This window comes from Plectropomus leopardus, chromosome 12 (assembly GCF_026936395.1).
Source record: "Plectropomus leopardus strain MGB_pleo_1.0 chromosome 12, ASM2693639v1, whole genome shotgun sequence".
Classification (NCBI taxonomy): Eukaryota; Metazoa; Chordata; class Actinopteri; order Perciformes; family Serranidae; genus Plectropomus; species Plectropomus leopardus.
The window spans coordinates 12,247,183-12,263,453 of NC_142187.1; the positions used below are offsets into that span (position 1 = coordinate 12,247,183).

The 16,271-nt window shown below is 41.4% G+C and overlaps 2 protein-coding genes across 6 annotated transcripts in view; both read left to right on the forward strand.

Annotated features, from left to right (window-relative positions):
- The window catches only part of cadm3 (cell adhesion molecule 3), a 108,491-nt gene extending 98,611 nt beyond the window's left edge, over positions 1-9,880 (forward strand). For all 4 annotated transcript variants that reach the window (XM_088085124.1, XM_088085126.1, XM_088085127.1 and 1 more), the window contains 2 exons: positions 1,976-2,101; positions 5,576-9,880. In XM_088085124.1, the coding sequence (XP_087941250.1) occupies positions 1,976-2,101; positions 5,576-5,694 (245 nt within the window). In that variant the 3' untranslated portion in view covers positions 5,695-9,880. The remainder of the gene's footprint in view (positions 1-1,975; positions 2,102-5,575) is intronic.
- A 4,650-nt stretch (positions 9,881-14,530) lies between these two features.
- kirrel1b (kirre like nephrin family adhesion molecule 1b) overlaps positions 14,531-16,271 on the forward strand; it is an 87,498-nt gene continuing 85,757 nt past the window's right edge. For both annotated transcript variants that reach the window (XM_088085226.1, XM_042497389.2), the window contains exon 1: positions 14,531-14,897. In XM_088085226.1, coding sequence (XP_087941352.1) covers positions 14,852-14,897 — 46 coding nt within the window. In that variant the 5' untranslated portion in view covers positions 14,531-14,851. The remainder of the gene's footprint in view (positions 14,898-16,271) is intronic.

Below are 16,271 nucleotides of genomic sequence, written 5' to 3' on the forward strand. Positions count from 1 at the left end.
CAGACTGCCCCATTTTTTCTGAGGGAAGTTGCTCAGTGGTGCTAGAAGTCAAAAAAGTTTGACTTACCAGATATAGAATTACCTGGATCTCCTGTATCATGGTGCCCTTGCAGTAAGTGCATCAGAGATTTAACATGGCCCGGCAGCTAACTTCTGGTTTTTAGCCCTCTGCTAACTTCAAAGGGGATAAAATGATTGAATCGTGCGGCTCTTAGAGACTTTCATAATATTATCGGATCAAATGGGTCAAATCCCAATAGTGAAACGAGTCATTTCGCGGGATTTGTGGCAATCATAAGAATGTAACCACTGATTAGCAGAAATGTCTTTCACAATGTCTATGGGAAAAGGTCTTTCTGGACCCCATGGCATCATGTTGGCCACACTTCCCGGGGGCTTGCGCTGTCAGTGCTCGCGAAATAACTTTTTTCGGGCTTCTGATCAGGCCACCATCTTATTCTTCTTCTTTGCATGGCTTTGGGGTTACAGTTATAGCAGGACCTGTTGGTTTGTCAATCTTTTGACAGCACAGTTGTGTTTTCCTATGATATACAGATTTTTTTTCATAACAGTGCTTTTGAGCATTTTTTAAAACAAAGGACGAAAAACCCTGTTTATTTTTTGTTTTGTTTTTCAAAATGACCATGTCCATGTGGACAAGGCCTAAAAGTTAGTACCAAAGTACATAATATAAGTGTGAAAAGAACCAACAAATCCTTTTCTATCTATGACTTGTGCATTAAAGTGATCAGCAGTGTGCCTTTTTTTGTTCTGCAGTATACACTAAATTTAAATTAAGTAAACTAAATAAGTATACTTAAGTATATTAAATGTACTATCAGAAAATATACTTTCTTCATGATTTGGTATTCACCAAGGCAGGATTAAGCCTTTGAAACCTGAGCAAAGACATTGGAGGAAGGCAATGAGCAACGAAAGAAGAAATTAACCAAAAAGTAACAAGAAAGTAGTAACAAAGTTCAAAGAAAATGACCTGAAAAATAAATAAAGAAAAAATAAAATAACTAATTATGATAATTAGAAATATTGTTTTCTTTCTCTAGATATTTTAAAAATAATTTTCTAACTCTAAGAAAGTTGCTCATTGACTTTTTTTGTCATATTTCTTAAAGAAATCAAACCAATTTGCTCAGGGTTTAAACATTTAAATACTTGTGAAAGGCATCTGAAAGCAGCATAAGAAAAATTCAAATCTATTATTTAATCACATGATCATGTAATCAGAATCTGGGGCTCTTGTGGCGACGGAACAGTTGTTCACATTCCCTGGTTGGTAAACCGGCCTCCGATTATTCAAACCTGAACAATTTCCGAGCTTGAAGAGCATAAAATCCCTCAGTTAAAGTGAATACATGGAATTCACCAATGCTGAAGGGGCGAGGATTTCACCTGACATCCAGCAGTGTGTTTGTGTCCCCCACAAGGTTTTTACAAGTGATTGGAATTTGGTCGGTAAACTGCACAATCCTGTTGCATGTTAGTCACGACCAATTTTTAATGGAGGGTGACGCTGTGGTCCCTTTTCTTTCGCCTGGCTTTTTTCATATCCTTGTCTTTGTCTTCTGAAGGTTTGCTGCTGTGCCTGGGTATTATATATTGACAAGTCTTCTCCGCTCCCCTATTCTTTTCTTTTTCTTTCTGCCTTCTCTGTCACTCTCCCCATTATTCTCTCTCTCTTTCTCTATTTCTGCTGCCTTTCATCATCTGTCTGCTGTTTCCACCAATATTCATACGCCACCCCCTCCTCCCTCTCTCTGCTCTCAATCTCTGTCTCTCTCTCCCTCTCCCCTCTTTTCCCTCACTGTCTCTACCTCATTTTATATCGCTGTTTCTCTCTCTCTCTGTTATCCATTCCCCCCTTCCCTCTCTTATTATGTCTCCCATCTTATCTTTACTACATGACTTCATCTCCTCTCCTCTCCTCTCCTCTCTTCTCCACCACCCTCCTCTCAAGACCCCACAGCCATGTCGACCTCTTCGGGGGTGGACCACGCGGTGATCGGAGGGGTGGTGGCTGTTATCGTCTTCATCCTGCTCTGCCTCCTCATTGTCCTCGGCAGATACCTCATCAGACACAAAGGTCACCTGCTCACACACACGGACACACACGGACACACTCATGCATGCATGCATGAGCGTACACTGAAATACACTTGCATAAATATGGATACATGCGTACCAAGACTGGATCTCGCACGCACAAACATGCATATGCATACAAATGCAGAGACACACAGAAATGCAAATGTCCTCATACCTAAATATGGATTCTAAGCATAAACCTCACTTACTTTACTCTCAGAGCAGAAAATGAATGAATGACAATAAGTGAATGTTTATTCATTGCCTTTTAATACATTTTGGTTCGCACAACTTCCTGTGAGATTAGATTTCCTGGTCTCAGCGATATTTCTGCGGCATATTTTATATAATCAAAGCAGAAACGTAATTGCTTCCTGGCCATGATGTTAGTTAGTTATCTGTTGCTCATAAGCTCTGTGGGTGGGAGACAAAACAGTTTCTTTTTCTTTCTTTACACTCCCGTTCAGGTCTCAAAAAACACATTTTTAGCATATAAACAAACAAGAACAAAGCAAATTCAAATGTCTTAACTCCAGCAGGGAACACATTTAAATGGTACTAAACACGTTTCAGCACCCAGGTGGCGCAGTTGATAAACACTTGCCCACCTCCACCAGCACAGTGCACCAGATTGAATCCCCGGCTCCGGTGCTTCCAGCTGGTCCAGAATATTGAACACAATTGCTTGGTGGCCAGTGTTCACAGATGCCAGGTCTGTGAGGGATCATGTCTGTGTCGCTGCACCGCTGACTCCCTCTGGCTGGTTGAGGCACCTGTGCATAGAAGGGTGGAATCTGGGGGGTGATAGCTTCCTCGCTGTCTGGTGGCTGCATGTGTGGCAGTGTTGCAGGCCAGCGGAGGAGTGAGCAATTACACGGACTGTAGTACATGAAAATTGGTCATTGGCTGTCATTTCACTGCCATTATGTGAGAGTAAATGCAGATAGTTCTCACTAATGAAGCATAGAAGCAGCAGATGAAACAAATGACAGCATGTGCAATGACAGGATAATGGGCAGAGAGCTATACAACCTAAGGATTACCATCTTATAACGCTATACTAAGACTGAATAATCAGCATTTAAATTATTTTAAAAGTAGGTTGACCGTTACACTTACCAGCGTTTTCAAGAGCTTTCAATGACATCTCATGGTCTTCATCAACAAATGGGGTTTACTCTTTATCCATGAGTATGGAAATTTGGTGACGTCATAACTGGTGACCGTATATTGGGAAGATCTGAACCCCAAACTTTGGTCAGAGATTCTCTTTGGTGTCAGATATGAATATACTCCTTGATTTTTCTCCGGTCGTCCACTAACTTTTGGTCCATGACTTCGACTTCTTCCCAGTCGATGCTGGGACCTGGTCAGGTATTCACAGAAAGCTAATGTGGTCTGTTTCTGTTTTTCATTCAGTCTGTTGTCCATGTCATGTTCACATATTTTTTACGACCACTTGGAATGACATGACCTCAGTTCAATGCCTAAGTTATGTGATGTCAACTGAGTCGACTCCATGACAGCTAATTTAAGTCTATTGGATTATAAGAAAACGCAACTCAAAGCTTCAAGCTTCTAAGTGGACCTTGAGTTTAAAATGACGTTCACAAGGTTAAGAATGTACTTTCATTGCTCACGTAAAAAGTAAGCTATGAGTTTGAAACCAAGACTGGGTTGAAAACCTAGTATATTGCTGGACCGATTATGATCATTTGTGGCTGTAAAAGCCACCCGAGGACGTATTTGAGGACCATTTGAATTTTGAAAGAGCAACGACCACTGGGAAACTCCAACACTGGACGACCAATGATGGCGACTTCATCTCTCAGTAAGTCAGGGACCGACTTTCATGTTTATAGGGGTGGTCCTGCTTTCCTGCGGTCCAGCGGAAATACTAGCGTTAGATTCACCTGTAAAACACACTCTCGCTAAAACACGGGACAGGGTTTTACTTGGAGGACAAAAGCTTGATGGAGCACGTTTAATATTGAATTGGTGATTTGGAGGTCAAAAGACGTCTAGACATCTTGGTTAAGATGGGGGTTGATTTGGTTGAAAACAGTCCTTTCAATCTCTAAGTTACACTGTTACTCGTGTTTGAGCTTTTAAGTTATATTATACTATGTATTTAACTGAAAATCCTAAGTAAACATTAAAAAGCATTTAAATGCTGTTAAGACTCAAGCCCTTTTTACACAGAGCTACGGAGCATAGGCACTTGTTTTTCTCACCAGACAGGCCTGTTTCCAGTACCGTATGTCCCTCAGTTATATGAGAGCAAAGCGGTCAATCACACATCGGCAACATCTCCCTGTGACAATAGTGCGTCATCGGCGCATACGCACACCTCGCCTGCCAGTCAGCCCTTGTCCTCCCTTATTTACGCCACCGTTGAATTTTTGACATAGAACCAAACGACAGCGGCACTGTGTGATTATAGACTGCATGTGGCATCATGGGACCGAGGAAGACCTGTCATGTGTGACATGTAACAAAACAGCTTTGGCCCTGTGTGACAAAAAACATACCCATCAGCAGTGTTTTATAAACAGTACAAATGGCACAACATGACATTAATGATCATTTACCTTCTCTGTCATATGCAGGCTGATCTTGCCCTCTGCTCGGAGGAGAAAGAGCTCCTGAATTTTGTTGTTTTCCCAAATTGCGGGCATTTCCGGTCGTTGTTCTTCCTCTTTGAGTTAGCCACTAACTACTACTAGCTGCTTTTTAAATCTCCTGCGGTGGGACACAGGAATAATACAGCATCAAAACGTTGAAGCCATTCTTCCCATGTCCTGTTCATACACACACCGTTTCAGCACTGTTACTGTCTCTCGTGGCAATTAATTGCGAGACATTTCTGACCCTATTCTGCAATCGTACCTTATATACAGAGTGGTGAGGCGGCGTAACGGCGTAGCATTCCCACCCTGAACAGGCAGTGTAAAAGGGGCTTATGGTCATACTGTATGTAACCTAGATGTCTAAAAGTTTTCACTTCTTAGCAGAATTTAGCCCAGTTTTTAACCTAGACATCTGATGTCCTTGGACCTGCAAACTAAATTAATGCTCACCAGGAGATCTGCCTTTTGCCGGTCCTGACCCATCATAACCAAAATAAAACCTCACATAAAACATCTCCCAAGTAAAACCCTGCCTGGCACCCAGATAAACACTTTTTATTAGTTCTCTGCACTTTGTGTCTCCCACCACCTAAAGAAAACTTTACTACGTTGTAATTCACCCACATTAAAAGTTAAAACAACAGCAAAAGTTATCAAAAGCACCTGAAGTGATAATTTAGACATCGTATTGGAACATCTTGCCACTCCATTGTTTATAACAGTCTCTGGACTTTTGTCATTTCACTTTTCCGATGTTTGACTTTAACTGCCTCAGCAATATTATTTCTCTTCCGGCTTCTCTCTATCTCTGTCTCTTACCATCCGTGTCTGTTGTTCCACAGGAACGTATCTGACCCACGAGGCCAAGGGCTCGGACGACGCCCCCGACGCGGACACGGCCATCATCAACGCAGAGGGAGGCCACTCTGGAGCAGAGGACAAGAAGGAGTACTTCATCTAGACAGAGGACGGGAGCGGTGGAGGAAAGGAGGGGGGGAGGAGAAAAAGCTGGAGGACGTGGACTAGAGGAGAGGGGAGGAGTGAAGGGGATAAAAAAACCTCCATTTGTTTTCACGACGCTTCAGTTCTTCACTCGGTTGGAGGGATGATGGGAGGGGACGGTAGGGAAAGAACTGTGGGCAGGATCAAGCAGTGAGTCGAGCTTCAGCTGGTACTACCCTCTTTCACATTGATACAGGGAAGTGAGATTTTGCACTGACATACAGATGAACTGAAGTTACACACACAAACACACACACAAACATGCATACATGAGTCAGTTTTCGGGGGAAAACTCCTCACACACAGACTTGAATGCTCGTAGATGCTCAGATTAACAAACGCGAGCCTCCTACTCTACTAACACGTCTGAAAATATCTCTGAATGACACATTAACACATTTTTACACACGCATCGTATCCTACTTCTAACTGTCAGCGCCTCGAAAAAGCAAAATTGTAACTCACATTCCGGCATCCCTGAGCTGATACTTCACTTCTCGCACCTCATCTCCTCCACACTGAAACCAAACCAGCTCTGTCTTTTCACGTTTTTGTCCTCATTCTTTCCATCTAACAAGGCGGTATCCCTCTGCAAACATTTGAGTGGCAGAGAAATCCATCCAAAGCAAATTACTACTGACGAACATAATCTCCCTCTCTCACAGTTTAATCTTTTTATGCCATCAAACCTCTTCCTGCGTCCACACAAGCCCCCAGTACAAGCCGTTGAATTTCCAACAATGCAGCACCACACAACATGCAACACTCATGCAAAAATAGCATTCCCGCCTTGCGCTACCAAGCTGAGGGGCTCCAGTATACATATATAAATATATATATAGAATTATATAGCATTCTTTTTACTTGACAGAAAATGTTTGGTGTGCTGTAAATACACTCTTTCTCTCTCTCTCTCTGTCTGTCCTCTCTCCCTCTATCCTTCTTCTCTTTCTCTCTACATTTCCCTCTCTCCTGTATCTCATACAGTCTGTTACTGCATTACAGTGACTTATATACTCTAAAAAAAAAAAAAAGCCTGCCTGTTTTTATTACATGCGTGGAAATGCAGAGTCAAAACTATCAATATCTGGGAAAAAAAATAATAAAAATAACAACTATGTTGCGATGAAAACTAACCTTAACTGCAAATATTTGTAAGAGGAACATTTCTTTTTCTTTCTTTTTCTTTTTTCCCTTTCGGTTTTTTAGGTACTTATGAGAGATTTTCTCTCATCAGTGTCTCAGTGTGTTACTGTCAGTGTTAACAGTTTACAGTGTCTGTTGGTTTGTCAGTCCAGGAGTCCATACATCTAATTTTACAACTTCTATTTTGAGGTTTTGGATGTTATTTCTTTACTTTTTTTTGTGCGCCACATTAAATGTGGCCATTTTCCTCCCCACTTTGTCGGCCCTCTGCTCCCAAACACTAAACTGTAGCAAAACCTTGCTCGAACGCAGCTTCGAAAAGGTCTCAGAATGTTTGGTGGAGTTGTCCTCGAGTATCACTGCCCGGGCCGGCGCATGTGGACCGCTGTGGTCTTCCTTCCAACTGGCCCCCGCTGAACATGAAGCTAGACTCTGCCATTTTTCTCCCCGCAGCAGACTGCTTGTCTTGGCGAGGCCACCTGGCTCCAAATTCATTGAGTAGTGACATCATGACTTCCTCTAAGATGCTGGCATGGCCGCTGTTTCGGGGAGGTGAAAATACTTTCTTGCTTTCCACTACGGGGCCAAACAGGACATGCATTATGACAAACTTCCAAAAAAAACCCCTCTCGGTTATTGTTTCTTTTTCTCTGTGTGTGTTATTGCAAGCAGGAATCATTCGCCAGCTTAGCAAAAGGTTCCCATAAATGAACAGTGTTTTATTAAGGTTGGGAGTTCGCCTTGGCGTTGGCAAGCTCCACTTGGCCCGGTCGTGGAAATTGATTGCAATCTAACTAAGAGGCTCTGGGCTCCAGACTGTACGCATGCCAAGGTTTGGCTTGGTGGGCAGAGTGCCCGAGCCGGAGTCTGGGCTGCACTAACACGGAAGAAAGTCATTTAGCAACGTAAATGTCCTCTTCTCTTTTTTTATTCCCCTCCCTCCGCTCCACTCGTCCATTTCTTTTCATTCTTTAATCAATCATCGCGTCTGCGTCCTGATCCACCTTCACCCGCTCTCTCCTCTCCTCATCACTCCTTCCCCCTCGTCTCCCTCTCGTCCATCTCTGATCGATGTCCGATTCTCCTTGCTGGTCTCTCTCTCATTCAGGAGTCCATAGACGTACAGTAGAAGTAGCGTCTCTTGGTTTGCTGGCGTGCGCTGGTGGCTCTCTGCAGCACTTTTCGGGGGTGTTTTTGGAGAGGAATCCATTTGCTGTTGTCAGTCTACCCTGTAGACAGTTATGTCTGTGATAGTTTTTGTACACCCCTTTTTGGGAACGTTCAGGGATTGTGCTTTTCGTACCTTTCCCCGCATTGTTGTTAACTCCAACCTAGCTAGCTGCTTTGAAAGCAAGTGGCCCGGCTAGTGTGTCTATAAGCTAGCTATACTACAAAGGGTAACGTGACCTGAAGAAGGGTCAGCTGTTTTTTTTTGTTTGTTTGTTTTTTTCTTCCTAGAGCTCTCGCTTGGAAATTAAGGTGCCGCTGCAGTAAACTGGGTTTAAACAGCGTTCTGTTGGAGACGTGGAGCAGAAAACTTCAAACAAACCTCTGTTTATCCCATGTTTGCTCTGCAATACTCTCATAGTGTTCGTGTCTGCAGACCAGAGGACGGGCTTCGTCTCACAGAGCTTATTGTCCACTTTGAAGAGTAACCCTTGATTTGTATTTAACCCCAGTTAATTCTGCTCTGTGAATGGAGAAAGGAATACCTGCCTCATACTCAACAAAGTGTAGTGTCTCTTAAAAACTAATGGACCTGTATTTGCCTGTAATTTATCGTCCTGTCTTTCGTCTTAGTTAATGTGCTAGCATGTAGCTTGCATGAGAAACGGTTGGAAATGTAGATAGCGTAGGAGATAAGAAGTGCCGACAAGCATCTCTCCTGAGACAAGAGTGGCGGCCTGCCTGACCCTGCTGTTCTCTGATCTGCAAACATACGCCATGTCCCAGTTATAAAGCCGTCTGTACCTCCTCGACACAGCAGTCCTCAGGATAATGCTGAAAAAATGGATGAAGTAGGACTTACTTTCCCCGCCGCTGCTGCGTTAAACCAATGTAGGGGTACAGTGGCATTGAAGTGGGACGTGCAGTCAGTCTAATTCATATTTCATTGCATCAGTGCAGTAATGACTAGCTGTCACCAGATGCCAGCAAACAGCAGCTTTTCCTCGCCCTCTTCAGTCACACCGAGCTGTCCTGCCCCACCACTTGACTCTCACCAACTCCTCTTCTGGCAGTCGCACACTAGCTGCCAGTCATCTCTTTATTTTTGTAGTATGAGCAAATTGATTTTTAAATTATGTTTTGTAAAAGGTGTGCATAATCTTCAGCGTATTACTTTAAGTTCAACTGATCTTTTTTTTTTTTTAATTAGATTTTCCAAAACTTGGAGGTTAGAATTTTTTTTTTATTTTTTTTTTTTGGGCATTTTATTGTTTCAACAACCATTTTTCTATAATTTCATGTATATAGTGTTGCCTTTACTGGATACTCTTACAAGCGCACCCATACACACTTTGCACACACACTTTGGGTACATGCACATCCACACACATATCTGGATATGCACGGCAGGCATGACGTCTGTGGCTATGGTGTGTTTATATGTGTGTGTATGTGTGTTTGTGTATGAGTGTGAGGTGTGTATTAATTGACCCAAACAGACTCCGGAGACACTCTTTATTACGTGTGTTGCATTCACAAAATTGATATGATTTCGACGACTAAAACAACGTCTTTGTTTTTTCAGACTTATTATTTTGGATGAAAAGTCTTCCTTTTGAATAAAATCCATATCACATGAGAATAGTGCTGTCATGTATGTTAATTTGTACTATGGCTGATGATGTCATCAAGGCGAGACCCAACCGCATGCTGTGGTGGGTTTGTGTCTGTTGGATGTTCACACAGTATTTGTTTTATTTGTTTCGGGTTTTTTTGGTTAAAATACCAGTTCAGTTGTTGACTTCAATAAACATGCATTTGGGTTAATTTCATCCATCTTGTCAATGATTCTTCTTGTTCAAAATGAGATCTAATCCCAAACACAAAAATGTTCATACAGATCTGTTTAATAACGTGTTTCTGTCTGGATTGGTCTTTTTCTCGTTGCGGTTGCTGTTTATTTCACTGCTTCAGAAAAATAACTAACCCGGTATTTCTTTACAAAGTTCTGCTCCAAAATCTGTTTTTAAAACAAAACCAGCTGGCTTGAAATATACACATCAACATCCCCCAAATTTCTGTATTAGGCATTTAACCTAATATTGATAATTTAGAATTGTATGAACAAGGATTTTTTTGTTAACACTTTATTTGGATTGTCTGCCCACAAATAGTTTAAAGTATTATGCTGAAATTTAACAATTTGATGGCTTTATTCATTTTATAGGTGTTTAACAGATTATCTATGGAAAAAAATGACATTTCATGAACTTTTCTCCATACTTTTAATTTAGTCAAACTTAAGCTATTCACTCATCCTGTGCAACATACATTTATTAAATACTTCAAGGTCAACTAGATTTTTCTGAGAACAGATGGTGAGTTGTCACATACTATATAGGTTAACATCTACAGACACAGCAAAACAGTTTAATCATTAAATTTCACCTAATAAACTGTTGAGCTGTTACAAATATGTCTAGCATTGTTGTCACGAACTTTTCTGTCGGTGGACTATCCAAATAAAGTGTTTTCGACTTTCAAAATGGATTTTGGACTGTCTTTAAGTATATATATTTTGAACAAATCCTTATTTTTCAAATGAAGGGTATCTTCCCTTCATTAAGCACTCTTTACTAAGTGACTAAATCAGAATCAGAAATACTTTATTGATCCCTGGAAACTGTGGTTCGTTACAGGCTCTCCAGTGCCAGCAAGTAGAAATAAGTACCAGCACAGTATATGAGAATATAAATACAGAAATACAGTACTAGATAGCAATTAGCACTAGTATGTAAGGGTCCAAAACTTCTGATTTGTCTTTTCAATAAATACTATATATGATGAAAATGGCTCACAGATCCATTAATCACTGATTGTCAGACTATTTAAATCATCAACAGGTTCTAAAAAGCCATATGCAGTTTCAAAAATGCCCAACAGAGGGCAGTGCAATGCAATAATTCAAAGTCCTTGTTTTGGACAAGAAGGTTGGTTGTTTATAAAATTTGCAAAACCACAGACTGGGTTTCTCTCTTAATTCAGCAGTAGTCTTTATCTCATTATGTCCAGAATACATGTTTAAATAATGACTTCTTTGTCTTGTTGACAAAAAAAGTTAGTCTCCTGATCTTTTTCTTTCTTTTTTTCTTTTTTTCTTTCTTTCTTTCTTTCTTTCTTTCTTTCTTTCTTTCTTTCTTTCTTTCTTTCTTCCACACTGGTTTCCTGTCATTCCTCTTATCTTCCCCCTAATTCCATCCCTTCAGTACAGACTGTGGTTTGGGGAATATTGTTACCACATGTTAATACTGGTACAGAGGTTAATAATCAGACTTACATTAGGCTACCAGTTAATTACACAGTAAGTAGTTGCAAACCACACACAGTTGGATATCTATAACTCTGTCCAGCTGTTTGAGGATTGAGGACTTGTTTTTGCTGAACTTGTTCTTAAAAAGTGTTGTGTGCAACTCTGGAGAAAGATAGTAGATTATTGAGTCTCACTCCCAGGTCATCAAATGCTGATGCTTAAAAACGATGCTTCGCTCTGATGACCAACCCAAAGTGTCGGTGTTTGAAGATCTGGTAATGAGACTCAACAATCAACCTTTTTTGTCCATAGTTATACTTACTGCACCTTTAATACCCACTTTTTCTGTGCACATGCTGTTAAGACCAATGTGATCTTGTTAGATCTGAACAGAAAAAGTTAACGTAGCTGCCAACAAAATTGTCTTGTGCCAGAGCTGACCTCATTTAAGTGAATAGCAGAATTTTTATGAGAACACTGATTTCACTTTGTGTATATCCTGCCAACTATTGTTTTATTTGCAAACTGTTAAGTAATGTGTCTATAAGAATATAATTGCTTGTATAGCTTTTATTATCTGGCCTCAAACTTTCCTTAAAAGAAGTCACTTTACACAACTTTGGATCCTGGGGGCATACTCCTACTGAAAAATGATGCTAATAACTGTAGTAACAATATGTTACTAAAAATCATTTACTGTGATTAGTTCACAATAGTTATTAGTTTAGTTCATACAGTACGGCACAGCTCCTATGTTACTGAAATAGACTGTAAAGGAAATATTACTGTGATACCACTTATGGTGTCACTGCTGTAGTCCCTATATTTTCTTTTTTATGAGAGTGGAGGTGTTATTTCAAATGTATTTTAAAAAGTAGCACTATCATTATAAACCAAAGACTGTTTGATAGTGACTGACAGGTCTTTTTATAGAAGAAGTAATAGTAGAGGACACAAATAAATAAAGGCCCTGAAAAATCTGATCAAACCAAAAGGTCCTGATTGTACAATTTAGGCTGATCTAATGGCAGAAAAGGTATTAAATATACATTTCTGTGTGGTCTTCATTTTCCAATAACTTGAAAATAAGAATCATTGTGTTTTTGTTTCTTTAGAATGAACAGTTATATCCTCATATCATGGATGCATTAGGAAGTCATGAAGGTGGGGCCCTATTTATTACAAGAGCTGCTCATTGGCGCATGTAGCCAAAAGAAGTTTTTTTTTTCTTGGTATAGAATACCTGAATCTACGGGCCTATGAGGCACTAGAGACTTAAAGCGGCCGAGCCCAGCTGAGTCAGGCTGAGTGTGCGGGTAACTTCTGCCGGCCAAGCGACTGACTTCTGGTTTAGTGCTTTGCTAGCTTGAATGGGGGTCTAAAAAATGTAATCTTGTGACTCTTTTAGACTTTCCTAATGTTATCAAAATGGATAAACTAAATCTTGGAAGTGAAATGAGTCGTTTTACAGGGGGTTTGACGGTCACAAAAAAATATCCACTGACTTAGACTGACTTTCCCAGTGTAAGTCAGTGGGGAAAAGTCTCTCTGGGCCCACTGGCGTCATGTGACAGACCTGGATGGTGTAATTCCACTTTTGGCCATTATGTAAAATTTGCATCAGAGCCTGGCACACTTCCTGGGGGCTTGTTACATACTGAGTGGGTCCTCTTCCACGGAGACCACCATGATGTTTCGATAGTAGCCCAGAAAGGACAAATCAAACACTGGCTCTACAGGGCAATTTGCATTTTGTGTCGGTCACCATAGTTCTTCTAACAGTTGGTACATGCAGTTTCACTTCTGCAACCTCGCTCCTAGATGCCACTAAATTCTACACAATGGACCCTTTGAGAATTTCTATGACTTAGACTTATGACTTAAGAATTTGATGCCTAAAAAGTCGGCTAATCTGCATCATCAGGACTGTGTAGGTGTGGTTAATTGAATTGACTGACACTGTCCTGGTAAAGCAAACTGCTGCAGAACTGGAGTCACATTTTGACTCAAGAGTTTTAAAACTCTTGATTGGAGCATGGAAACACATGACATCACTTTTCTCAAGTTATGCCCTGCCCACAAAGACAGATAAAGAAATCTGCCATTTAAAATAGTCACAGTTATTTTAGCTTTTGTAGAAAATTTTGAGTTCAAGTAGGCCCTGTTAGTCATAGCTCATTTCAGGACCTTTAACCATTTGAAATCGGAGCAAATTGGCTTGATACCTTCAAAAACATGAGTACAGAGGAATGAGCAACAAAAGAAGAAATGACTCAAAAATTGGAAAAAGAAGAACAAGAAAATTACCTGAAAATTAGTTTAACAAAGGACTTTTTTTTTTTTAAAGAAATTACCTGGAAAACTTCAAAATTATAATAATTTTGAAACGTAATGGCGATATTTAATTATAAATATAGTTTTCCCCTAGCTTTTATTTCCTATACATTTTCCCTGGCTTCCTAAAAAAAAATTTTAAATCTAATATATTTTTTAAGTTTGTGGAACATTTCTTGCCATGTTGCTCAATGTCTTTTTTCCTGTTTTTTTTCCCCTGTTAAGAAATTGCACCAATTTACTTAAGATTCAAAGGTTTAAATACTGCTTGTAAAAGGCGTCTGAAAGCAGCACAAGAAAAGTGATATCATTCCAGGTTTCAAAGGGTTAAAATTTAAGTTTACATCATTATTGTTTAGAAACACAAAGTAAGAAAGTACAAAAACTGGTAAAATAAAAAAATAAATAATTATCATAATAAAGTAAAACATAGATCCCTTCTCTAAGATATATCTGTATTTATAATCATACTGGTACTGAAATTTTCTTCCATAACGCACATCTACACGTGGCAGTTTGGTAGGACTTTTTCAAATATCAAAAATGATTTAAAACCATATGTTGCTTAATTACAGCCAATGATTAAAGGTGCACCTAGTTTTGAGTTAAAGGCACCTGATGGTTAAACCGTTCATGTTTAAAGCGCAGTTCTCGTTGCGGCCGCTGGAGCGCCCTCCTCCTCCTCTCCGTGGAGTCCAAAACGGAGATTTGGAACGGGGAGGCGTGGAGGAGGAGGAGGTGGGGGTGGAGGAGGGAGAGAAGGGGGTGTGCCACTGATTGTATGAGAGGAGGGGGGCAGAGAGGGAGAGAGAGAGAGAGCGAGAGAAAAGAGGGAGAGAGGAATTCAGTCCTGTTTAAATGGGAATCTAAAGCGCAGAGAGGAAAAGGGACGCAGATAGAGAATCCAGGAGAGGGAACAGACACAAAAAAGTGGAGACAGATTTATTTTACGCACGGGAAAAACAGGGGAAACGAGTAGGAGAAAAGGAAAGGGAGAGAGAGGAAAAGAGGCATCGGTTTTTTTCCTCTAAATTTGGCTCTTTTCACTCTCATGACTCAAAGAGGATTCCAGTTAAATTCACCCGGTCGGGAGGAATTGATGGTGTCTTTTCGGGGAAGCAGAGCCGAGGGGAGGAATCTGAATGCGCTCGGCTGAACCATGCCAGCCCTGTGGATCATAACTTTGGCGATCACTTTGAACCAAGGTGAGAGATGTTTAAACACAGTCTGAACTGGTCTGAGGCGCGAGCAACAGCGGAAAGTTTCTTTGTAATGCCCGAATTTTTCTCTCCGTCTTACCTTTCCTCTTCACCCTGCTGTGTGCGGGCGTCTGTGCGCTTTGTGGGTGTCTTTCTGTCTGTGCTGGCAGTGCGTGTGTTTGCGCGTCTGCATGTCTGGCATTGTGTGCGCGTGCGTGGATGTGTACGCGCATGTGTGTAAATGTGTTATGTTGTTATAGATTTGTGCTGCCCTGGACATCATCATTACAGCCCACAGGCGCTGAGGGGAAAAGAGTCGTGGGGTGTCCAGGGTCTTTACTCCGCTTGGGGAGAAAAAAGGGGGATTTTAGAGTGCAGACACAAACGGCCCAGACGCGTTGCGCTTATTTTTCTTCAATTACACGTTCATGAGAGAGATGTGGAGCATCTGCACACGACATTGCTTTGACGTGACCTTTGAAACGCATGAATAGATAGATTTGGTTGACACAAACAAACGCAGTGTGGGTCAGCAGAGGATGTGTTCCAGGCATGCGCACGTGCACTTTCACACACAGACACACGCACGCGCTCTGTCTCTCTCTCACACACACACACACACACTGCGCATAGCCTGCCAGCCGGGGATGATTGATGAGGCGAGGATCCAATGCACAGTCTGGTCACCGGGCTTTAACATGAGTCACACTGGATCAATTTCTAACACACGCGCGCGCACACACAAACACACACACACGGCACGCACGCGCTAGGCACGTGCATTTCTTCAACCTCATTGTGTGTGTAACTGAAAGAGTAAAGAAAGGAAAGAGCAACGCAAGTGTCCCTAGAGAGAGAAAGTCTCTCTCTCTCTGTGTGTGTGTGTGTGTGTGTGTGTGAGGGGGGGGGTGTTGGTAGAGACCAGTGCATCCTCCTCTTAGCATGCAGGTAGAGTCTCACGTGCTCGTGCCCGTGCGCGCGGCTCCGCTGCAAACGTGCAGGTGCCAAGGAAAATTCATATTTTACCGTAAAGACGGGACATATTCACTGGACTGGAGGAGAGCCCCATTACTAATATTAATGTCCCTATTTATCGATCACCTTGATAGATTGCCCTCTCACTCTCTTTCTCTATCTTTTTCTGCACGCACACACACACACACACACACACACACACACGCACACGCACACACCTCAGTGAGAGAGAGGATGAGTGTGCGTTTGAGTTTGAGGGCAGTCAGGGCTCCAAAGACAGAGGTGATTAATTGAGGTGGCCTGATGTGAACAGTTCAACTGTGTGTGTGTGTGTGTGTGTGTGTGTGTGTGTGTGTGTGTGTGTGTGTGTGTGTGCGTGTGTGTGTACCTGCTTTAGCACCTGGG